This window comes from Perca fluviatilis, chromosome 23, assembly GCF_010015445.1.
Source record: "Perca fluviatilis chromosome 23, GENO_Pfluv_1.0, whole genome shotgun sequence".
NCBI lineage: Eukaryota > Metazoa > Chordata > Actinopteri > Perciformes > Percidae > Perca > Perca fluviatilis.
This window is the reverse complement of record NC_053134.1, coordinates 6,553,135-6,578,785: the sequence shown is the minus strand read 5'-3', so window position 1 is coordinate 6,578,785 and position 25,651 is coordinate 6,553,135. Positions and strand designations below refer to the sequence as shown.

Genomic DNA, 25,651 nt, shown 5'->3' with positions numbered 1-25,651 from the left:
GGCATTTGATCAGTTTGATACAGTTTTCTGGAAGAACAACTATCACCGCATATAATCATAAAAGAAAATGCTAATAAAAGTGGTGATATTTTAAGAACATGTATAGCTGACCATAGCTGTTTAACAACCTTTCCCCTTAAGCTGCTTTTGCGCACGAATAACCCGGATAAGTCAATAATGTATTATCTCTTATAACCATTTGCTCTTTTGACCGCTTCATTCTGCTCCAATTTTTTTTTGGTTTGTTTCGGGAATCACTTTTCTTCAACAGCTCTTGAGAAATACCCTGAGATTATGTTATTTTAATGGCGCCGTGTCTTATCAAAGTCAACAGTATCCTCTAGTGGTAGGAGCGCATTGCTCCACGTTTAATAGGCATGCCTTTGGTTCAAAGGTTGGCACATATTTCCATAAACAGATATACTATTATTACCACAACAACAACCAGTAGCCTAGAGGTAAGCTAGTCCCAGCCAGGGAGATACAAGATACACACGTTTTTTTTTTGTTGCACTGAATTTAACTGAACTCTCAGGGTGGAAATCCTGAAAGTGAAACCTATACATGGCTTATACTGCCGGTATAACACGAGGTGTGTTGGGAGACTTTCTAAATTAGGCTTCGGTGAAATTAAATTAGCATGTTTCTCTTCAAGCATGGAAGTTTACTCTTGACCTTTGGGAACATCATTTAAACAAACGTTGGACCTTTAGGCGTTTAAATTGTCTTACACATATTTTGCTGCGAATCCCCTCAAAGTTGACCGAACTTCCCCGGGCAAATTCATGAAAGAAAAACGCAATATGTGACACACCCGGGTCTCATATAGCCTAAATAAGTCAAGCATATTTGAAAACGTGATATGCAAAGGCTATTAAAAATGTTTGCCTGTTTGCGTGGCTTGATTTTACCTGAACACTTAGATAAAAGTTATCCTTTTCTTTAGTCCATATTTCATAACTGAGGAGTCGATAAAGAGCGGATGTTTGATGGAAATGGAAAGCCTGAAACAGCTTTTTAAGAGAAATAGGATCCATGAGTAACCTAACTATTTGCAAGATATTAAATCAAAGAGTTTTCTGCAAGGTATTGCCTTATGGTTTTAAGGCATACTTTTCAACATGTGGGTCGCTACCACCAAGGGTCCCAAAACTCTGAGCAGTCACAAGATGATTAAAGGGATAAAAAAAACTAACAAAAAGAATAGCCACTTATTTTCCGCAAAATTGTGTTTTTTAAAAAAAAACTTGTCAAACTGTCAAATTGTTTGCTCTTTTAATGTTACTGGTTACCAAAAAAAAAAAAAAAAACTCTCTAGACGTTTGCTTAATTTAAAGGGACTACAAGCCAAAAAGGTTTAAGTCACCAAAATGTAATGGGGATGTGTATGGCTATAGGCTACAAAATAAGTGCCATAATGACAGAGAGTGGCACAGTTGCTTTAACTGCTTAAGGATTTTATTTTGAAACCTGTAACGGGATGTTCAGTGTTGCTTTAACGGCGACAGATATGATTCATAAAGATCATAAAGACACAAAGGAAGCATCAAGACAGGAGAAGAGGCGCTCTTGCCGGTGTGATGCCGCTGGAGGAACAGATGGTTGGAGCGTGCGCCGTGCTCCATAATCTGCCAGAGAAGAGGCTTTTCCAAGCGCGCGCGAGAAAGGATTAAGCCCCCCCCCCCCTTTTATAGGCCTACACAGACGTGTGCATGAGCCCGCAGCCTCCCTGCACAAAGCACTGTTTTGGCTTCATTTATAAACGATTATGCATCTTCTGAAGCCTAAATGAACTATTTAGTAAAGCGTGAAACAAGTTATTATCAGAACCAGTCTGAGTCTCCCTTATGTGGGGTATTGTAATCAAATAAAGCACATACATATATTTATTTATTTAAGCTATTCATTTATAATCTCCAATTTATCTGCAGGTGGAATAATATGCCCCCATGATGCACTGAAAGAAAGAATGTGTAGCCTATTAAAAAAGGTCTTCGCCGTGTCAACAGACAGAAAAGTTTCTGTCTGCGGCGGAAGGAGAGTTTAGTGTCAGTTTAATAATGTTAATGAATGTGAATAAATTGAAAGTAATGTTTGCTTGTGTGAATGCAATTGTGTTGACAGGCCCAATCTAGACAAGCAGTTAGACTTAGAAGTGACATTTCAGAGCCAGACTCGGTGCAGTAGGCTATTTGGCCATATCTATTGAGATGGCTGGGGTGTAAATTAATTTACAGCTGTTGCATTCTTCTCATTTTCTCACAGCTGTGTTCATGGCTCCACACAGCCAAGTTATGTTTTTATAGTCCCATAAGAGGGCGTGTGGAATGATTCAAAACTGACTTTTTTAAAAGACATTTTTAAAGCTTATATTCTGACAAATCAGAGCATTTGTACAACCAATGATATCCCTAATTGTCTTCTCTGAGTTGGGTATACTGTAGATCATGTTATAATTAGGAATCCCACAACTACACCCTCTCTGCTTCTTATGATTAGTCATAAATAGCCTAAAGTGAGTTGTATCCGTCGACTTTCAAACTGAAGATTTCCTTTAGCCTTCATGTTCACGTGAGCGTCTGAAATCTGCCTCATGCATGGGCCCTCGCGCGCACGACCCGGTGCCAAAAGGCTCTGAAGCGGTCTCGCGCACATTCAAGGAATTCTGCCGCGAGAGCCCACGGACGTAACCCGCACAGACCTGCGTCAATTTGGACGAACTTCAACAGGAAGTTTAGGTAAATTTTACTTCAAAATAAAAAGATGGAAAACAGTCAACAGGGTAAAAAAAGTTTTGACTGTCTTTTTTGAGGTTGATCAAATTTTATATTATTGTACCTTATTTAAATAGGTAAGTTCCAACTAAGATGGAGAATTATTTTGCAGGAGAGACCTGCGCAAGATATAGCAACATAAACAGTTGCGGACAAAACAATACAAAAGGCAACAGATAAAATAATACTTTATTCAGATAACAGTTGTCTACTAAGAAGAAAAGATATCCGATTCCTTTTACAAACTATTCCAAATTAAATCACTCAATAATTACTCTATTTTTCAATTCACATGCATTTTCATCTCCTCCATTTGTATCAAATACGTTTTGTTACTTTAGCCCCTCATAGAAGAGCGACCTAGACAATTCTGGTAAAATTGTTAACATTTAAAGGTGCCCTGCCACACGTATTTCATTACTTTGTGGTAACGTCTGAAGTTCTACCGTGGACTCTGTAACATTTTTTGTGGAAAAAATGCCTTGGTTACCTTGTTTCAAGCCCTTCTAGTTTGGTATAGACAGCCTACAGGAAGACTCAGCTTGATTTCTGCCAGTTCTCATTAATATTCAACAAGCTAAGCTGTTTGAATCTGATTGGCTAACAGCCAACCAATGAGAGCCTGGCTGTCAGAATCCTTTACCCAGCCCAACTGGGCGAGCTAATGAATAGTAATGAGCTCAGGCAACATTATGTCAGACTGACCAGCTTTTATAATTTTCCTGATTTCTCTGCTTATTTCTTTTCAGTGGCAAGAGCTGACAGAGGAGGTAGCAGTTCATTTTCACATTCACAACATAACACAAACACATACAGTACAGGCCAAAAGTTTGGACACACCTTCTCATTCAATGTGTTTCTTTATTTTCATGACTATTTACATTGTAGATTCTCACTGAAGGCATCAAAACTATAAATGAACACATATGGAATAATGTAGGCTACATAACAAAAAAGTGTGAAAAAACATGTCTTATATTTTAGATTCCTCAAAGTAGCCACCCTTTGCTTTTTTTGATAACTCTGCAAACCCTTGGTGTTCTCTCAATGAGCTTCATGAGGTAGTCACCTGAAATGGTTTTCACTTCACAGGTGTGCTTTGTCAGGGTTAATTAGTGGAAGTTTTTCCCTTATTAATAAAAATGCAAACGGTGGCTACTTTGAAGAATCTAAAATATAAGACATGTTTTCAGTTATTTCACACTTTTTTGTTAAGTACATAATTCCATATGTGTTCATTCATAGTTTTGATGCCTTCAGTGAGAATCTACAATGTAAATAGTCATGAAAATAAAAAGGAAACTCATTGAATGAGAAGGTGTGTCCAAACTTTTGGCCTGTACTGTACCTAACATATTTCAAAAAATGCAAGTAAAAACGGTTTTGTATGGCAGGTCACCTTTAAGGTTGCTATGCTACGGTACTATCTATATGTTTTGCACAAAACATTGTAGCCTGTCCCTTTTTTTCTGCCAAGCTAATGCCTTTTATTTTGAAATATTCTTTTTACCGGAAGCTATACTTTCCGTTGTGACAGTTGGTGTTTACGTTGTCATAAACGTGGATGTGAGTCAGATAATCGATTCTGTTGTCTGCTTTTTGCATCATGGGATGTAGCATCAGTCTCTGGGAACACTGAAGGAAGACTTTACCTTACGTTACATCGAAAGCCGGAAAAATCTGGCGGTTTGTTTTTCTCGAATAAAAGAAAGGCAGCCTAAGCTCTTCCTAGCTCACCGAGGGAGTGCACCTTTTGTGTCAGACGGCTGTGTTGTTTTTTTAATCGTGTCAACATGGACATGTACGGATACAGCGGGGTCTTCTTGGTGAAAAGATTCCTGGACAATGGCGTTTTTGAAGTCACAAACATGTCTGACATCAGCAAGTTGAATCCTCACGGCTGCGATAACGGAGCCCTGACGGACAGGTTCGGCGTCTTGATCCAGGGACTCCTGGCTTTCGTTGCCTTCAGTACGCTGATGTGTGAGTAACGTTATCTCCGGGCAATCCTTATTTCTTAAAACATCTCCAATATCACATATGTGTTTTTGTGTTTATTAAGGGGGCAGGATGCACGAACCACAACGTGCAGAAACTTGCTTTTAAAGGTCTACAGTAGTCCACGTGGCGATTTGTTGACGTTTGATTTTGCCTCTTTAGCATGGAACCAAAGTCCGTTGAAAAATATGCTAATTTAATATTATCTTGCTTTTCCACAATAAGATAGACCCAAATTGAACTCTTTGAAAAACATGACGTGGCTTATCGAGGTTCTCTATTCATTTCGGCATGAATTAGGTGCTGTGAACACAAGATGTTATAAAGGGGTTTCAGCTTTCTTTGTTAATTGCGATCCGCACTTCCACCTCAACAAAATGGATAGTTGATGTGAGCGGTAATGATCTATGTGGATTTCTTAAAGTACATACTGTAATAAAACTACGGAAGAGGATTAGGGCCACTGTTGGAAAACGTATTTGAGTTCTGACTTAATTCTCAGAATTCTGACTTTAAACTCAGAATTCTGAGTTTAAAGTCAGAATTCTGACTTTATTCTCAGAATTCTGACTTTAAACTTAGAATTCTGACTTTATTCTCAGAATTCTGACTTTAAACTTAGAATTCTGACTTTATTCTCAGAATTCTGACTTTAAACTCAGAATTCTGACTTTATTCTCAGAATTCTGACTTTAAACTTAGAATTCTGACTTTAAACTCAGAATTCTGAGTTTAAAGTCAGAATTCTGACTTCTGAGATTAAAGTCAGAATTCTGACTTTAAACTCTTAAACGTTTTTTTCAGCCTGGACCCTGTTTCCCTATGTTTTTGTGTCTAAGTGACTGATGGGAACAACAATCATTGACATTGGTCCAGCGTTAAGCGAGATCGCTGCAGTCGGCAGCGGCGAAACAAGCTACAATGTGAGTTAACAAAGCAATTGTGCAGCTTATGTTCACAAGAGTGCTTTGTTTTTGCAGCTGACAGGTTCAGATTAATCTAAGTGTCTTAATAGGGATGGTACGGTTCACAAAACCCACGGTTCGGTTCGAGTACAACGGTTTTAGGGTCACGGTTTTTCGGTTCTGTTACGGTTCTTGTTATTTTTTCTTTTAATCTTTAACACTCCAGAATATACTTCAGCATATGATATATAGCTAAAATTAGCATATTGAATGCATGTTGCACAAAACATGCACACAGTGGCAGTTCTATATATCGTTTTATTTCATCATGGGTACCATGAAATCCAAAATGTTCCCACACAACAGACTATAAACGACGCTGGCGCATCCTACAGCTCTGGGCAGCCTCTCTCCCACTTGACATTTCTGCATGTGACGTGACCTGCAGCAGCGGCACCCTTAACCACTTGAGGAGCCGGGTCGGCTCGTCTCTAAAGCTGACGAAAATCTTTTAAACTGACCTTTGTCGATCTGAAATTAAGACAGATTCAGCAACTGCATGGCCTATTTCTGGCCTTAAAATGTTTTCAGAAACACGTTTCAGTGAACTATTTTAGTACAATATCAGATCGTATTCTGAACGAGCCGCCATGACAGTTTGTTTTGAAATTAGGGACCAGCCAGACCCATGTGACGCGATCGTCCAATCAGCTGCCATGGGTTGCGTTTGTCACGCCCATCCCGCTCGTCATTTCCAGTTAGTGTTTTAACATAGGTGTATAAAGTGGGCACTACGGCAGTAAGAGGTTAGTGCAGCTTAACAGTGTACTGACGAACCGTGCGGTACACACATGCTCGGAACCGAGACTAGCGAACCGAGCGGTTCGGGTGTTTTTCATGAACCGTACTCATCCCTAGTGTCTAACAATATTATGGAATGGATTTCTTATTTTTATTTTTAAGATTATTTTTTCGGGCATTTTCGGCCTTTATATCCATAGGACAGATGAAGACATGAAAGCGGGAGAGAGAGGGGGGGAATGACCTGCAGCGAAGGGCCGCAGGTCGGAGTCGAACCCGCGGCCATTGCGCTGAGGAGCAAACCCCTACACATGTGCGCCCGCTCCACAAACAACGAGCTAACCCGGCCACATGGAAATGTTTTCTAAGGATTTTCTAACCTTTCTTTTAAAGAGTAAGATCCTTTTTTTAAAAAAAAAATAAGAAAGCCGTGTAAATAAACATAAATTTTAGCATCATAAAATACGCTTCATTCAGAGTCGACAGAAACTAAATAAAACTATGAAAAGCCGTTGTGGGTCGCCTTTCCACTTTTCCAACCATCACAACTCTAGTTTCGGATGAAATAACACATAGTTTACCGAATTTACGCGTGAAAATATGTTGGCTATACACGCTAAAAGTATTGCTTTTTTAAATGGAGTCTGCTGGGTTTAGCCCTATCAACCTCAAAGCTCTTTCTGGCTAAACAGAAAGGTCTTAAAGAGGTTTTAAAAATGCCTCTTTATGTCTCTGTAGGGATCCTTTCCATAATGAAAATTCTAAATCCACTTAGAATAATAATCTGAGCCTTTCAGTGGCACAAACTTTTAGTGAACAAGTAGATGCTGAACATTTGCCCCATAGGGTTACATTGCAGCCCGGTCCGTGGCTGCCGGTTACAGCGTTCACACTTAATACTGGACCAATTTCAAAGGTTGTTGTTCCTATCAGTCACCTACACACAAAAACATAGGATAATAGGGTCCAGGTTGGAAAAACACAGTAGTTACCCTTAAAGCCCCAACTTAAGCATACATAATAAGGTATACCATACCACACGGGTATGTCTGCCTATATTCAAAGTAGGGCTGCACGATACGAGGAAACTATGCAATATGCATAACGTGGTTGAATATCTCGATAACGATATTATTTGCGATAAATTAACAGATATTAAAGTGTACTCAGTTCTGCATTTCTGCTGCTTTCAGTATTCTGCTACAATACAACACATTGCTTGTTGAATTAAAAAAACTAACGAAAGGAAATCATTTTCGACATTCTTTTATTGAACAAATTGAACACTGAATGTAAAAGGCACTACTAAAAAAAAGTGACAGTTTCATTTTAAAGTGCAGTTTTCTGCTGATATTTTCTTTCAACCAATACAAAAAATCTCTGAGTGTCTATCGCGATATGTCACAGCCTTTCGCAATATGTATATTGCGCCTGTTGATATTGTGATGACGATTTTAAAAAAAGGATATATTGTGCAGCCCTAATTCAAAGCATCACAAATGGTTTCTCCCTACGGCAGAATAGCAGGTTGTGGATCCAGCGTTTCGTTGTTGTTGCCCGTTAATAACCAAAACGCCTGCCATCAATATACCGATAAAATCTCTATACGTTTGTTCAGTGGAATTTAATATTCAGCTGCTCTCCATGGAAAATGTTGTGATTGATTTAAAGAAACATGAACTTCAAGAGTTAATATTTGTTGATCGAGCCCTGTAACTATCACGGTGTAGGCAGATTTGGGTGAAATATATCAGAATTTCAGCCACTTTCAAAGTGTTTTTGATTGCCTGCCTTAACAGCAAGCTCCTTTACAGCCATGTAGCTCCTTTTGTGGATTTACTCTGAACAAATGGCTACTGACTGCTAAATAACTTGTGATTCTGTGGCAGCTGACTTGGAGAATGTTGGGCATCTTACCAGATTTGGCACCACAATGTTTAATACTTCTGTTCTGCAGCAGTCACAGCTGAATGCTGGTGTTCGTACCAAGTCAAGTAGGAACACTTAAGCCATTTAGGAACCGATATATTGTTTGTTTTAATGCAAAGGCACTCAAATACATTCTCATACTGTATGTCTAATGATGATTACCTTATGACTTCCTGGATTACATTATTTTGGTTTTTTTCCAATCAGTTGCATTGATAGTAGTCTATATCCGCGTCCTTCCACTTCCCGAAATTCCGCCCTATGTCCTTCTTTTCGGCCGGATGTCTGTTACCTTCCGCTTTCTTTGTGTTGTAATTTTAAACTCTGGTGGATTTCTGAGGACTATATGGTTAACTGCTCCTCAGATCTCTGCAGGGTAAATCCAGACAGCTAGCTAGACAATCTGTCCAATATTTCTGTTGCACACCTAAAACAACTTTTGAACGTACACATGTTCCAGCAAAACAAGTTCCTTCCCGAGGCTATTTTGCAGAGGCCCGGGGACACCGGCCAAGACGATGGTGATTGGTTTAAAGAAACGCAAATAAACCAGAGCACGTTTTTCTCCCAGACCCGGTATGCTGTGTGGACTAGCCAGACCCTCCTCCACAGCGCTGTGCAGGAAGGTCTGGCAATGCGAGACTGCATTTTATATTTTATTCAGCTACCAGGTAGGGCTGCCCGATATGAGGAAAGTATTTGTTAAACAAATACATACAAATGCTACATGGAAATGACACACATACGAATGTCAGTGCATCCTGAGTAGTATCCACTCGTGTGTCGGCGTATGATCTAATAATTCGAGTGTAGTTATGAAAAGGTCAATGCACTCATAGTGATCTGATTTCATCAGCGGATCCAAGCAGCCGGGTTCAGAGCACTCGAAGCCTCAGAGCAGTGAAGCGTTGCAGAATTAGGCCAGGCCTTGAGGGTGAGTGAGATCAATGAGCTCAAACCTCCACTCAGTTACTTATTAGTAGAAAAATCGATACCCCCCCCCACCCCTTTTTTTCCGCCCTATCCTGTTCAGCATGCTCGCAAGTGTCGCTCTTGGTCAAAGCACATGCATCTGTTAAATATTTGTACCACATTATTTGTGTGCAGCCGAGCATTAAGTGCCCTTCAGCTATGATCACAGTGGCGGTATGCCAAGTCACAGCCACCGAGTCTGCACCATGCATCCCTTTACTGATCTGGGTTTAGAGTGCTCTTCCTCTAAGCTATTTTCGTAAGTTTCCTTCCATTGACTCGTCATTATTCCTGCACTCACATAATCCTGACAAAAGGCTGAATATCCACTCTAGCTACCACCGTTCTTTGATCCAAAGCTTTAGGCTATATTTGAAAAGTCAGATTTGAGCAATTTTGCGAATAGACGATTTTGTTAGCCGACAGCCTTTTGGACTTTTCACTTGGAAACATACTCTGATGTCTGGTTTGTGCGATGCCTGTTTTCTCAGTGTCCTTTTGAGAGAAATTTGACACACTATAGATACATTTAATGCCATTTTGTGTGTGTCCGACACCCTTACAACTTCTGAAAGTCACAAGTTTTGAAATTACTAAGCGATGTAGGGCTGCAGCTAATTATTATTTTCATTATCAAATCAGTTTATATTCTTAGCAGTTTAATTAAATAAATGAAAATCTTCCTATTCTCAACTTCTTAGAGCCTAAGGGGACGTCTTCATATAACTTGTGTTGTCAGACAGAGTCCAAAACCCCAAAATAGCAGTACAACAATTATCTAAAAAAGAGAAAAACAAATCTTCACTTTTTGAGATGCTAGAATCAGCAAATGTTGAGCTTGATGACTGACTTTAATGATTCACCGATTAACACAATTGCTGAAGAATAATGAGCGAATTGTTACAGCCCTAAAGCAATCCAGTTGGAGTCCCTTTTTAAATGGCTTAAAAAGTTTAAAAAATGCAGAAATAAGTAGAAAAAGTATGAATAATTATACTGCATAAAACACTGCTATTGTGAGTTTACAGATGTAAAAGCCGTCTGCAGGAATCCTCGATCCTGGTTTTACATGCCGAGTCACATTCTCTGACCTTGTTAGATGGCGAGATAGAGGAACAGTGGGCGTCTGTTCACCCTGAGGAATGAAGTGTTGTTGCAGCCTGAAAAAAGAAAAAGGACGATATGTGATAACGTCTGTGTTTCATCTGTCCTTGCTACCACTCTGTCCTGCGGCCCTGCAGAGAGATGAGGCTCATGCTGGAGGTCAAACAAACTGCAAAGAAACTGTGCTATATCTTATGGTTTTGCAGGATAAACACAAGTCTAGTGGGATATAAGGCTGCAAGATTATGGGAAAAAAATTCATAATCACGATTATTTGGGTCAATATTGAAATCACCATTATTTAACACTATGATTACTCATTGACATTGGGAAAGATGTTTCAATCACTGAATAAAAAAAAAATTATAATTAAAAAAACACCTTGAACTGTGAAATTTCCCTTAAAGTGATGGTTCAGAGTAATTCACCCTAGGGTCCTTTGCACCATGACCTCGAGCCAAACACGCACCCAGAAGCTTTTTTCACCTGGGTCGAATATTGGGAGAGTTAGCTAGAGTAGCGCTATCAGCTGAATAGCTTAGCGCAGGGGCTAATGGACCCACGTTTGTATCTTGTAAGTTACCCCACTAATAATGCCCGAAATGATACCAAACGTCTACAGTAGTACAAATAGGTTATGCTCTCATAAAACGATGGATTGGAAAGTTTGTAAGTACACCAGAAGTTTATGAACACTTGCCTGCTCTCTTCTGCTCTCTGTTGCTGCTGCTGCTACCTGCAGTTAGACGAGTGCTTAGGGCCGTCTACAAATTACTACACCGAAAAGAGATACAACAAAAATATTTATTAATTTAATGATTAAATAAGGTAATATCTCCAAACTTACCTCAATTATTACTTGTCTCCAGCTAGTTATACTACAGCACTTACTTTAAAAAAAAAGTTAAATTAAAAAATATTTTTGTTGCGTCTCTTTTCGGTGTTGTAATTTGTAGGCGCCTAAGCACTACGTCTCGCTTTTAGCAACAACAACAGCAGAGAGCAGAAGCCAGCAGGCAAGTGTTATTTACATAAACTTCTGGTGTACTTATAAACTTTCCAATCCATCGCTTATGAGAGCATAACCTATTGTACTACTTGTAGACGTTTGGTATCATTTCGGTGCATTAGTGGGGTAACTACTTACAAACAATGGGTCCATTAGCCCCCCCCGCTTAAGCTATTCAGCTGATAACGCTACTCTAGCTAACTCTCCCAATGTTAGACCCAGGTGAAAAAAGCTTCTGGGGGGGTGTTTGGCTCGAGGTCATGGTGCAAAGGACCGTAGGGTGAATTACTCCAAACCATCACTTTAAAGCTTTAGGGCGTAACTTTTTTTATATTAATGATCGTCCGTTACATTCAAGCATGTCTCGCTTTGCCAGATCCTCCTCCAAAGCACGCTGAAGGAGGGTCTGGCTACTCCACATAGCATTCGGGGATGGGAGGAAAACGTGCTCTAGTTTAATGGCATTTCTTTAAACCAATCAGAATCGTCACGGGCGGTGCTAAATTCCGCACAGAGTCGCTGCAAAATAGTCGTGGGAGAGAAAACTCAGATTGGATAGTCTAGTTAGCTGTCTGGATTTACCCTGCAGAGATCTGAGGAGCAGTTAACCATAGTCCTCAGAAATCTACCGCAGTTTAGAACGCCAACACAAAGAAAGTGGAGGGAAACTGAAAATACCGCACCGGAGCAATCCCGGAAGTGGAACGCAAAGGTTATAGACTACATTCAAGCCATTGCCAAATGAGTTGCTACAAAGCTAATTAAGACTATCAGCTCCACACAACTCTCTGTATTTCTCAGTATGGCTATGTTCAGAAGATGGTGTTGTCTGGCGACTTTCACGCGCAGAAACTCAAGTGAAGATAATCACCTCTTCTGAAGAGTCCATCATGTTTTTTTTTCAATCCTCCGTGTCCTCCTTGGCTATTAGCAACTGCGTGGAGGAGGAGGGTGGGGGCTGTGCGTGATCATGGAAGGCTTGTATCATGTGGACGTGCCGACAGTACTGTTGTCATTACTTCTTGACATTTTCTTGTCATTCTTCATGGGTGCGACAGAAACTACGCACTATAGCTTTAACATTTTTTCCATTTACTTGCAAAACGTAATGTGCCAAATAATTGTTTTCCTCGATTACTCTGTTTTTGTGATTGTTAGGAGCCAAAATAGTAGTCACCATAAAAAATGTCATTAATAGAGCTCAGTCCCGCCCCTCCTCCGAGAGACCTTGGGTTCCCGAAGTAAATTTCCCATTCATTTCTCTCATTGACGTCTGGAGAAATCTGTATATAAAGAGTTTTAGACCATGCCTTAGGCTAACCAGCTACGATGTGACTCATAAGCATACAACGTATCATTTCAAGTGAAAAAACGAACAGAAAATAAAAAAAAGTCAAAGGTCAAAAGTCAAAGACTGTGTACATATTTTCATTTCAGAGCGAAGGAACTACTCATCCCATAAACCACCGTGCACCACTGAATAAAGGAAGCTACGTTAGTTTAGCTAACAGCTAATTCAACTAACCGCTAGCTGAGACAGCATGTGATAAGTTTAAAAGACCCTCAAAATAAAACCTGAAAGTAACCGTTAAAATATATAACAGCTGTCACGTCAGCTGTAGCCGGCTTTTCCCAGTGTTTAGTTTGAGTTAACGTTATTTTAGACTGAATCAAGCTGTCAGTTAGCGCTTAGCCGAATTAGCTGTTAGCTAAACTAATGTTAGCTTCCCGGTGGAGGCTAAGGGCAGAAGCATGGAACAGATTGTGATTCGTGCAGTGTCGTAAATCCTCGTAAAACGTGATTATCATCATGCGCATGAGTGGATTTTATGGCTTATACTCCAATTGTCAATGGAGAAATTGCATTGTATTTTTACTTCCAGAACTAGCTGTGGGTGGGACTGTTGAGCTCTATTGCCCAGCCCTAGGGGGAAATTATTGATTAATTGATTGACTTTTTCTTTTTTGTTTGCAGTGAAGAGGTTCCGGGAGCCTGTAGGGATCAGACGACCATGGAGAATCTGGTCAGAAATGTTTCTTCTTTTCTTTTCTCTCCTTCTAGCATATCCTGTCCTACACCCTTACATTTGATTAAACTTGCATAGATGAGTAAAGTCTATTAAAGTAAAGGAAATGTTGGTTGAACCCATTTTTCGCCTCTTTTTTTTAATAAAAATAGTTATATGTATGTTATTTCTTTTCTGTATTTATTGTTTGTTTATTTCATAATAATGTTGGATATGTTTATGTATGCACCAACAACACTATCATCACACATGAACCCTAACCATAACTTCCAACCAAATGACACTTACTAAAAGAAGCATTAATTATGTCATTATGTTAACGTTTATGACACGTTCATGACAGTGTCATGTCAGTCTTACGTAGATACCTTCAAGTAAAGTGTAACCGAATAAAGAAGTCAGATTCATAAAAAATTTTTTTTAACCCTTTCTTTTTCAGGTTTTATGACACATCCAAGCAGGCCATCGGTGCTCTTTTCATCCACTTTGCCAACGTCTTCCTGTCCACGCTCACCGAAGAGGACCCGTGCTCCCTGTGAGTTATCGGTCAGCACTAACGAGCCACGATAAGATGTGGTTCCACTGTCTGAGGGGCTCTCACTGAGAACGTGATTTCCCATTTCCCCAAAGGTATCTGATGAACTTCCTGCTGGACGCCGTGCTGGGGATGCTGGTCATCTGGCTGGCCGTGAAGTTGGTGTCCAAACTAGTGGAGTACAAGCAATGGACGTTGCTCATGTTTGGCGAATATGGTGAGGAAAAATCATTGTTTTTCCTTTTTGCCTTTCCATTATTTTTATTATTATTATTTTTTTCCAAGACAAATTTTTTGGGCACTTTGGCCCACTTTAATTGATAGGACAGTTGTAGACAGGAAAGGGGAGAGAGGGGGAAGAGATGCAGCAAAGGGCCACGGGTCGGAATCGAACCCTGGGCCGCCGCGTTAAGGACTGAGGCTTGGTACATGAGGCACGCGCTCTACAAGGCGACCCACCAAGGAGCCCCTGTCTTTCCATTTTCTTTTATTGTCGATTAACAATTATTATTATTCTTTTTTAAGATAATTTTTTTGGGCATTTCCGCCTTCAATGGACAGGACAGCTAGGTGAGAAAGGAGAGAGAGAGGGGGGAAGACATGCAGGAAATTGTCACAGGTCAGACTCGAACCCTGCACCTCTGCGTCGAGGCATAAACCTCTATGTATATGTGCGCCTGCTCTACCCACTGAACCAACCCGGCCACAAGTTTTTTTTTTTTAACAACATACAAAACATACAACTCGCAACATCACTAAAATAGAATAGACACTAAACCTTAAACCATAAACATAAGTATAAATGACAACACCACAAGCCCATCATACACGTCTCTCCCCAGCACAATGCTTCTTAGGAGCCCTCCAGAAAGCTCAGGTATTTTCCCCATTTTCTAGTATAGATATCCAACCTGGTAAACCGTTAATATGACATTGTTTTTCACACCGCCACCCTAGCCATCTCACAAGCCCACTCTTGAATTGATGGCACCCCTTCATTCTTCCAACCTCTTAAAATAATCTGTCTGACTATCATTAAACTAGTCTGGACCCAGCTTCTTATGTGCTTATCCATCCCGCTTGGGATTGACTTCAATTTCTTTTAATTTCTAAAACATGAAAATCCCGAGTAGTTGTTTTTATGAATGTCGATAGAAAATTCCACTGAGCTGCAGCTCTGGTTTCTGCCACTGGAGGGCGCCTGAGACCCTCCGGAGGTAGACGGGGAGGAAAGCCAGCATCTCCAGCTGCAGCCCCGTCTGGAAAACATTCCCAGTGGCTACAGAGGGGGATTAACTCCACGGCAATTTTTACACTCACTCACTCTGCTCTTGTTTTTTCTTTTGTGTTCCTTCCGAGTGTGATGGAAAAACTTCCCTCAAACAACTTTGCGAGGCTAATTAGGTCTCCGCTTCTCTTTTATGATCAGGGTCACTTGATCAGTAGCTTCTTGCTTTCTTTTCTTTCTTGTTTCACCCTCTGTTTAGCTTTTCTCTGTCTGTCTGTCTTTGTATCTTTCTCCTCCCTTCTTCCTGTCTTAATGACAGACTTGTCCTCCTTTTGTGTCTGCTCTGCTAAGACACCTGTCTTACAGACCTTTTGGAAAGGTTTAGGTTTATATCCCACAAGATGCACAACAGTTAGAAAGATTTCTATTGAAATGGAGCATGGAAGTGCATTCTTGAACATGGTAGATTAAAGTAGTTTGTTCACAGTTCATTACATTATCATTAAATCAAGCAAAATGAAATCAACCTTGATTTATACTGAATGTGTCATGCAAAAATGTAATGCAAGGAACTTTGCACGGTTGGCACAATTTGAATCGTACAGGAGCTAAGAATTGAAATAAATCAAATTTAAAAAAAAAATAAAATAAAAAAAAATTGGCAGTGGGCCAAAATCAATAATATTATAAAATCAAAAGTTCTTTTTAATCAAAATAAATAAATTTACATAAAAAATAATTCTGGTAGGCCAAAACAATAATATAATTAGGTTTCTGTCGTCAAAATATATAAAATCAAAAATAACATAAATATGAAAAAAATAAAAAAAGTTTCCTTCGCAATAAATGAAAGATATTGTGGGCCAAAAGACATACTATAAATTGAAATAAGGAATACAATCTTTCAATTTGGGCAAAAAAGATTATTATTATTATTATTATTATTATTATTATTAAAAAAGTGAGAGAAAACTACATTTGCAAATGCATTTTTAGTGCTGCTTTTGTTTTAGACCAGCACATGAAGACTGGCTGTGCTTGGAATCTTATATAATAATATGTTTTATATGATATGGTTCACTTTACTGATGTTTTTCCACCTCTTCTCCTGCAGGCGACCCTCCCCAGGCTGCAGCCTGGCTGGGTCAGTGTGGCATCTACCTGCTCATCATGGTGCTGGAGAAAGGTGTCATCAGCCTGGTGCTGCTCGTCCCCGGATGGTCCAGAGTAAGGACATTGTACAGCTACTTGTGCTGCTTTCAGGTCCTATGGCATGGTTTCCGTGGGGTCTTAAAAAGTCTTAAAAGGTCTAAAATTTAAAAATCAAAATTTTAGGCCTTAAAAAGTCTTAAATTTACTGAAGAATTGTGTTCTAGGTCTAAAATAATTTTAAACTGGTCTAAATGTTCTCATTGAAATGCTCCCCCTGCACTTTACAATGTTTTTTTTATTCCGTGGTGTTGTAGTTCTTTCTTTCGCTACTCCAAATTTTGCTGCATTACGACTACAAATGAGACCAACCTGCAACTTATATTGCAGCCGAGTGCAAGGCTGCGCTAGTCTCTTTCGGAACAGATTTTATTCTTCAGCTATCTTAAAAAGTCTTAATTTTGACTTGGTTAAACCTGAAGAAACCCTGTATGGGAAAGATGGTCGTCCTGTGCCATTTTTATACTTCTGGCATGGGGAAAAACAAAGAAGGAAATGGTAGAATATGAGCACGAACCCCATTTTACTCCACCTGAAGCCAGGTTTTCACTCCTTTTTTATTGTGACAAACATTTTTACATCCCAAACTGATCTGGAGGTCAACCACTGTCCATGAAAAAAAATCTGCAAATGTATACAATCTTCAATCATTTAAATTTTTACTTTGTTTGTTTGATTTGTTGTTTGAAATTCTCTGGCAGCTTCGAGAGATGAAAGCCATCAAGACTACAGAGAGGATAAAAAATTACTTGCTTTTTGATTCTAATGGAAACAAATAGAGGCAATGTTAATGTATTTGAAGGTTTGTTTGCATGACATTTGTTGATTCAAATTAGCCTGTGTCATAGCAACAGATGCTCTTCTAGGGAATATAAAGGCAGGTTATTTGTAAAGCTCTCTGTGTTGTTTGGAGACCTAACTTCCGTTGTAAATATTAGTATTATTAATAGTAATATGTTTATTCAAATGCAGGCTAGTTGACAGTCACGTCTCCTCTCTCTGTCTTTCAGTCTGACTTCCTTCTTATATTTGTTTTACATGATCATGGCCAATTTAATTCAGATTCAATTCTGTTGCAACATTGATATTATTGCAATACAATCCTAAACATAGTGAAAAAAATAATTTTTGAACTTTTCATTTTTATGTTGTTTTTTTCCCACAAATGTACAGTATGTGATGTAAATCTAAGAAATTGATCAGTTTTTATATGGACCCAAATATCTTAAATGATATCTTGTATTTGAAATGAAGGGTGTAGAAACTAATGGTTAAAGGGAGGCTTAAATATTTCTTAATTTCCTAGAAATATTTCTGCATCATTTGTCCTAGATAATTATTGATACATTTTACACCATCAAAATTTAAATTAGAGGAATTCAGTGTTTTGTCATGTTTTATTACCACATTTAGATGGTGGTCTTCAAATTATGAGTTAGTTCTTTCATAACATTTATAACAGCTTCTCCCCAACAGCTTTTTGTTTCATGTTCAGTTATGTTAAACTTTCTTCTCTTCTGTTCCAGTTGCAGGAGGTGTTGCTAAGCTACATTGCTAACCCTCAGCTGGAGCTGGTACTGGTCATGCTCATTGTTCCCTTCATAGTGAATGTGAGCAGCACTTTCATGATCTAGTTGTCACATTGCCTCATTATATATTCTATTGTTAAAGAGTCCCTAATTATACTCATTTTCAGCATCATATTTGTACTCTTGGGGTCTACTAGAATGGGTTAACATGAAAAAACATTGTTTTTCATACTGCCTATTGCTGCACCTCATCTGCATAAAACACTCTGTCTGAGCTCTTGTCCCGCCTTCCCAAAAATCCCAGTTTGCTCTGATTGGTCAGCTGGGCGGGCTGTGCTTGCTCAGGCAGCACCTATGGGCAGCACATTTGAAAAACCGGTCTGGCTTTCTCAATCAATGACATCACTAATTGTTTTTTTGTATTTTATACATCTATAACATACACAAAAAAACTATATAACACACTAAAAGAAGGGAAAAAGCACAATAGGGTCTCTTTAAGGTATTTTAATAAGAAGTGAGTTTAGTCTTTCGTAACCCCAGTCCCGTCTCTCTGGCCCCCCCCCTGCAGTCCATCATGTTCTGGGTGGTGGACAGCCTGATGATGAGGAAGTACAAGACGATGAAGAGCCTGGATGACTCCTGCGACAGCGCTTCGAAGAAGGCCGACTCGCTGCCCTGGGCCAACAGTGAAGAGTCATTGGTAAGATTAAATTCTACAACTTAATGAGTCCACCAACAGAGCAGAGCAAAGTGAGCTCCAATTAGCAGCTGGTTATTGTTTTTAGTCACCTATGTAATTACATTTTATTTATAGTATCAAATCATAACGAGTTATCTCAAGACACTTCACAGATAGAGTAGGTATAAATCACACTATAATTTACAAAGACCCAACAATTCCAGTAATTCCCAGAAGAGCAAGCATTAAGTGCACAGTTGCGAGAAAAACTAGGTAGGTGGTAGGGGGTGTCTGACGGTGCCGGTTGGGGGTGTGATGAACAATGGCAACAATAGTCACAATAAAGATAATGGAACTATGACTAGAAATAGTAGTTGTAGTAGTTCATGGCGTAGCAGGGCACTGCAGGGTGTTACAGGGTGTAGCAGGGCATAGCAGGACGTAGCAGGGCGTAGCAGGGCACTGCAGAGCGTAGCAGGGTGTAGCAGGGTATAGCAGGGCACGGAGCAGGACCACGGCGACAGCTACAACCATGATTTAGGTGCCACCCTAATCCAAGGAAAACTCCTGGGCGAAAAAACTGTTGCGAGAAAAACTAGGTAGGTGGACTCCATAAGGACTCCAGGGAATAAGCTCCCCAGAGCTAAGTTAGTAACAAGCATTTCTGGGACATGGATGCACACAGAAAGAAAGAAAGAAAGAAAGAAAGAAAGAAAGAAAGAAAGAAAGAAAGAAAGAAAGAGAGGAGCTCAGTGTGTCAAAGGAAGTCCCCCGGCAGTCTAAAACTATAACAGCATAATTAAGAGCTGGTGCTGCAGCATTCTGGATCAGCTGGAGAGTCTTAAGCGACTTATTTGAGCAACCTGATAGTAAGGAATTACAATTGTCCAGCCTCAAAGTAACAAATGCATGGACTAGTTTTTCAGCATCGTTTTGAGACAGGATGTGCCTAATTTTGGCAATGTTACAAAGGTGAAAAAAAGGCTGTTCTTGAGGTTTGTTTTAAGTGGGCTTTAAAGAATATATCCTGATCAAAAATAACTCAAACTAGATTTCTGACAGTAGTGCTGGAGGCCAGGGCAATGCCATCCAGAGTAGCTATATCTTTAGATAATGAGGTTCGGAGGTGTTTAGGGCCCAGCACAATAACCTCGGGTTTAACATCAGAAAATTATCATCCATGATTTTATATCTTTAATGCATGCTTGAAGTTTAGCTAACTAACTGGTTTTGTCTGGCTTGATTAATTAATTGGGTGTCATCTGCATAACAGTTAAAGTTAATTGAGTGTTTAATAATAATATTGCCTAGAGGAAGCATATATAAGGTGAATAGAATTGGTCCAAGCACTGAGCCTTGTGGAACGCCATGGCTAACTTTAGCGTGCCTGGAGGATTCGTCGTTAACATTAACAAATTGAGCTCGATCAGATAAATAGGACTTAAACCAGCTTAGTGTGATTCTTTTAATGACAACTAAATGTTCCAGTCTCTGTAGCAGGATGGTATGGTCAATAGTGTCAAAAGCAGCACTAAGATCTGGTGGTGGTAATTAAACCACCTGCTTCGTTCTAGAGCTCTTCTCCGCTCAAGTTCATTAGATCTGTAATTGGGAATTGATACAAACGGAGGATCACATCATGACTTTGGTCCAAACTGGGCTTTGAGTGAAAGTTTCTTATGTCTTGAACATTTAACAGATTTCTGTTTCCATGTATTATTTTTTCAGTTTTTTATATAAATTCCAGTAAAAATTTAAATGTCTCAAAGTTTGACTAAAACTGTTTAAATGCCCTCAAAGTAAGTAAAATGCTTACCAGCCTACTTCGAAAAATCAGACTGGCTTATCTGCTCTGGAATTGACTCACAGGCCTTTTTAAAGGAATTACTTTTGATGTTATGAAAACGTTCCCAAACAAGAATGTGACCGTTTAATATCTTTGTTTTGCTTTAAGATTTGAATGTGTGTGAAAATGGTCGTTGATGGTTGATGTACCCACATGATCAGGCTTGGTGTCAAATGCACCTGTTGTTTTTGGAGGGGATGAGTGCGTGCACAACACACGCACGCACGCGCACACACACACACACACACACACACACACACGCACTCACACACACTCACACTCCCTCTACACTTGTACACTTGATCTAATGCGGAACAAACCCAGATGAATTCAGTCCAAGAAATACTGAGTCAGAATGTTCTCCCTGTCCTCCCTCGTTACCGTTGAGTTGGTGGATTCTGGTTTTCTGTGGAGGTTTCAGTCCACCGTAAGAACAAAAATGTGTACTTTTGTAATTCAATTTTTTCTGCTCTTGGATAGTATGATATTTTGTTGTCAGTTTTTGGACAAAGTAGAGTATGTTATCATGCTTTTGATTACATTTTAATTGCGTTTTTACTGCAAATTTATTTTAGGAAGCCAGTTCACATTAATCACAAAAAACTTTTCTCACTCTCCCTAGTGGTAATGTTAATGCAGAGCGGTTTCTCAATTCAGTTTATGTAGCATAGAAATCTTAGCAGCCCCCAAACCTTTTAGTGTTACAGTATTATTATCTGAAGTAAATCCCATTACAAACCCTTTTTGAAATTGTTAAATTTTTTGCAAACAAATAGAAAACGTCTGATTGAGGTTCATGTCAATAATGTATCCACTCGACCATTGTATTCTGTAGTATACTTTGATCATAATTATGATGTAATAATAACGTACTTACAATGACGTGTATGAGCACCACTTTAAGTCGTGCGTTAAAGAATGGGTCCACCCAAATTAACAAAAAATATAATAATCATTTTAGATTTCTTTTCCCATGTTTTGAGATATGTGTCTCTGAGGTTTCTGCTTCCAACAAAATGTTTTTATTCAACAATCCCATTATTTGTGGGTGGCCACAGACTTTTGGCCATGTAGTGTAGGTCACAGAGGTGTTCACATCTTATTTGACACATTTATTTAGTAATTTGGGTGAATCAAAGAATATTTTTGCCTGTATTTACTTGGAGACAGTACAGAGACCAGAAACAAAGGGACAGACGTGCAACCAAAAGTCCCCGGCTGGAATCAAACTGGTGACAGTGCGGTTGCATGGTATGCATCATCCCATGATTAGACTTTTTTTTATCGGGTCTTGTGAGTTTTGGGTTGAGTTTATCTGGGAAACTGTAACTGGCCTGTTGATGTGTTCAGGGAATCGCTCAAATAGCCGCCTTCTCCACACAGCACAGAAGTCATTTCTTTTTTCCCCCTCTCTCAGGAAAGATTTAACTGGCAAACGTCAGGGCAAATGATGATGTTTGGGGTTCATGACCCTCGTGTTAAGTGGGAAGAGAGTGTTCATCCCTCCCTCCCTTTTTTCCTTTTCCTTGGTCATCTGCCAGGCAGCCATAAATCAAGCCTTCATCCCGGGAATAAAAGTGACATTTAGGAGTCGTTTCCACGCGCTGATGTTATGGAAAGCGGAGTGAAGTGGAGGAGGATGACAGATAAGAGAGGCATTGACTTGGATGAAATCTTGGTGGGGGTGGCGGTCAAAGCTAGAGTCACAATGCTGTTGTTGTGGCTTGTGTTGCCGCCTGTGACAAGGTTATAGTGGAGATGATCAGCCCGTAGTGCAAGTAACAAAAATACACTATAAGAGACAGTAATGTACTCCCGGTCTTCAACCTAATATCTGAGTCTATACTGCTCTTCAAAGTGATCTTTATATCAGCTTTTCCACCTGTGAAACCCTAACATAAAGCAACACATGGAGCTTTATTATGCTGTAAATGTTATATAGTTGTGGAATTTTTCTCCTTTTGGGATTTGAATTCCTGCTGCTGCAGGAGAGCGTCTTTCAGGCTGTGAATAAACGGGGGCATTTTCCACTTCAAGCTGGGAATGTTTGAGAACTGAGATATTTCCCAGCTTTTTCGTCGAGGATGCAGAATCCAAACCTACAACAGCGATAACTGACTTGTCTTTTAGCTTTTGGTTTGTGCTGTGCTAGTCTATATCCTACGAAGTTCCTCTTCCGGGATTGCTCCGGTGCCGCCAGAAATTCCGCCGGATGTCCTTCTTTTCGGCCGGATGTCCGTTACCTTCCGCTTTCTTTGTGTTGTAATTTTAAACTCCGGTGGACTTATGAGGACTATGGTTAACTACTCCTCAGATCTCTGCAGGGTAAATCCAGACAGCTAGCTAGACTATCTGTCCAATCTGAGTTTTCTGTTGCACGACTAAAACAACTTTTTAATGTACACGTTCCACCAAAACAAGTTCCTTCCCGAGACTATTTTGCAGCGGCACTGGGGCTCCGTTAGGCGCTTCGCGCCGCCCAAGACAATTGGGATTGGTTTAAAGAAATGCCAATAAACTGGAGCAAGTTTTTCTCCCATCCCGGGAATGCTTTGTGGACTAGCCAGACCCTCCTTCACAGCGCTGTGGAGGAAGGTCTGGCAATGCGAGACTAGTGCTGAGCTACTGTGGCCTGTATTCATAAAACATCTGTTGTCTTCTCTCAGATCCTGCTGGCTGCAGAGACAGACACAGACGAGGCTTCAGAGGGGGAGGAAGAGCCAGGCGATGACGGACCTGACCCTTATGTTCAGTATTCTGGAGGACCGCTGAGACCCAGCTGGGTGGTGGTATAAACCCAGGTGATGCTACCCATCTGTCCTCTATCCGCACACAACACAACTCTTTAGAGCCTAAATATGAGCAAACGCAAACAAGCCTTGCATCCGTAACTCCTCAAGGGTCTAACTATCGGCTTCCTTGTAAACAAAGGCACAATTAAAAGGTCTTATAACCTGTGAATGTGAACATTACAGCCTGAGCTGCCTTCCTCTGCACTGAACTGGAGCTTGACTCAGTGCATGCATGTAAATCAAATAGCATTTTGTGGCAAGGAATTTAGAAGCTCTTTATCCTCTCACCTTGCTGCCTCCGTTTGCTGCAAGAGAACATTAGAGCAACCACAACTGAACGTGTTTGGAGAGAGATTATTAAGAAAGCAGCGGCCGCAGGGCAAACCGTGCGGGTGGGAATGACGAGCTCTGAGATAAATCTGTCTTCTCTTCAGACTGGGGACTTTTGGAAATGATGTTGCTCTAAAGAGAGTCATTTATTGTGTATCATATTGCAAAGAGAAGCAAGTGATTAAAATGTTCTAAGATTTTACTCCGTCAAATATAATCACTTTTAATCCACCTTTTTAATTAAGGTGTAATTATAGTAATTCTGGCGATTTCTTCCTCTGGCTGCTTACTTTAAGTCTGAAAGACTGTTAATGGTCTCTTTTTTTTTTTTTTTTTAAACCATGCATACGCTACCAGTCAAAAGTTTGGGGTCACTTAGAAATTTCCATTACACTCCATTATAGACAGACGGTATTCTGTCTATAATGGAGTGGAATGGAAATTTCCCCAAACTTTTGACCGGTAGTGTATATTGATTTTATTGGCTGCTGCAGTCAAGATGGACCAAACACGTTGAAAGCAGTGGTTAAATGAAAAGTTTTAGTTCTTTGCAACAGGCTTTTAAAAGCATTTTATATGTGGGCAGGAAATTGTTTCATGTCATGGTTTAAAGGACCAGGTCACACTACGTTTCTGCTTCTGATTTTCATATTTCTTGTAAACGATGGAGGCTAAACCCCTGAGATTTTCAGAATAATGTCGGAATATTTTGAGAAAAAGCTGTGAAAGAGGAAAAACAGTGCCAATTTTAAAAGAAAAGGTTACAAGAGTAAAGTCATAATGTCAAGAGAAAAATGTAATTGCAGGCAAGCTGTTTCCCTCGGTTTCCAGTGTTTGTGCTAAGCTAAGCTAACCATCTTCTGGCTGTAGCTTTGTATTCAAAAGACCGATATCGTAGCGGTATCGATCTTCAGCAAAAATGCGAATATGCATATTTCCGAAAACCTATTGCTTTTTAAAATGAAGTTTTATGATACGTTTTTAGTAAAACAACCTTTTTCTTGAAATCTTACGTCTTTATTCTTGTTACTGTTTTGTTTTTTATCATAAAGTTAAGCCTTTATTTTTTATCAAACTTACAACTTCCCTATCATTCCATCATATCATCATTCCATTTTTTTTCCCTCAAAATATTATGACTTTAATCTCAAAATGTCCAATTTGTTTTCCCTAAAATTGGTCCTAATACTCTTTCATAGTAATTCTCTGTGGGATGATTCAGTAGCTGTGTATCAAAACTACTGCAAGTTATGGCACATTTCTTTTATTTATTGTGTTCATATTTAATATGTATTTGACTTTATGTATTGTGGTCCAGTCTGTGGTAACAACATTGGAACAGGAAGTTTTTAGCCAATATAGCAAATGAGAGAATTTTAAGAGTCATCGCCGAACTACAGGAGGTAAACATTTCCATTCTCCTGTTTGCATTCACACTTTAAAAGCCAAAAGGTCTACAGTTTGACATATTCCGACTGTATCGTTTTATTAATATTCCAATGTATCTTGTGTATTTTCTTTTATAAACCCAATTATGAACATGTGGATAAACTGGCACAGCACGCTCTGTCATTAACGGGCCTGTAAAGTGCCACGGTGCCTCTTACCGAATGCATCTCTTTAATCTGTACTATGAATAAAGATGATTGACACATGAACTGGTGTTTGGTGTTGAATTCCTGCAGCGGCCGGGGCGAGGCAGTGCGATGACAGACAACCTGAGCGGGGGACCTGGCCAGAGCACACCTGTGTGGGCGGGGCCAGCAGCCCTGTGACCTCCAGATGATGACAGGGAGGACTATGGGGCTGTGTGTATTTGTGTGATTGGAGTGCATCTAGTCATTGGCACTGGGACAAGGGGTTAGTTACCTTTGTTGGTCTCCGTGGTAACCAGGTGTGATCTTTAGCTCGAGGAGGTCACATTTAAGACATGTTGACATACATATTTGGTGCGCGAGGAAAAAAAAACACATTCCCAGAT

The 25,651-nt window shown here is 39.7% G+C and overlaps 1 protein-coding gene across 1 annotated transcript; it reads left to right on the top strand.

Moving 5' to 3' along the window:
• The first annotated feature begins 4,303 nt into the window (after positions 1-4,303).
• tmem110l (transmembrane protein 110, like) lies at positions 4,304-25,328 on the top strand. The gene is made up of 8 exons (XM_039791184.1): positions 4,304-4,757; positions 13,468-13,516; positions 13,959-14,054; positions 14,150-14,271; positions 16,397-16,509; positions 18,018-18,101; positions 18,592-18,723; positions 23,215-25,328. The coding sequence occupies exons 1-8, from the start codon at positions 4,568-4,570 to the stop codon at positions 23,341-23,343; spliced, it is 915 nt and encodes a 304-aa protein (XP_039647118.1). The 5' UTR covers positions 4,304-4,567; the 3' UTR covers positions 23,344-25,328.
• The last annotated feature ends 323 nt before the right edge of the window (positions 25,329-25,651 follow it).

Bases quoted from the DNA above. Each gene is read 5' to 3' on its own strand.
- tmem110l (XM_039791184.1), top strand. From the start codon at position 4,568: ATGGACATGTACGGATACAGCGGGGTCTTCTTGGTGAAAAGATTCCTG. The intron at 13,517-13,958 runs GTCAGAAATGTT...TTTCTTTTTCAG, and splicing joins AGACGACCATGGAGAATCTG to GTTTTATGACACATCCAAGC. The intron at 16,510-18,017 runs GTAAGGACATTG...CTTCTGTTCCAG, and splicing joins TCGTCCCCGGATGGTCCAGA to TTGCAGGAGGTGTTGCTAAG.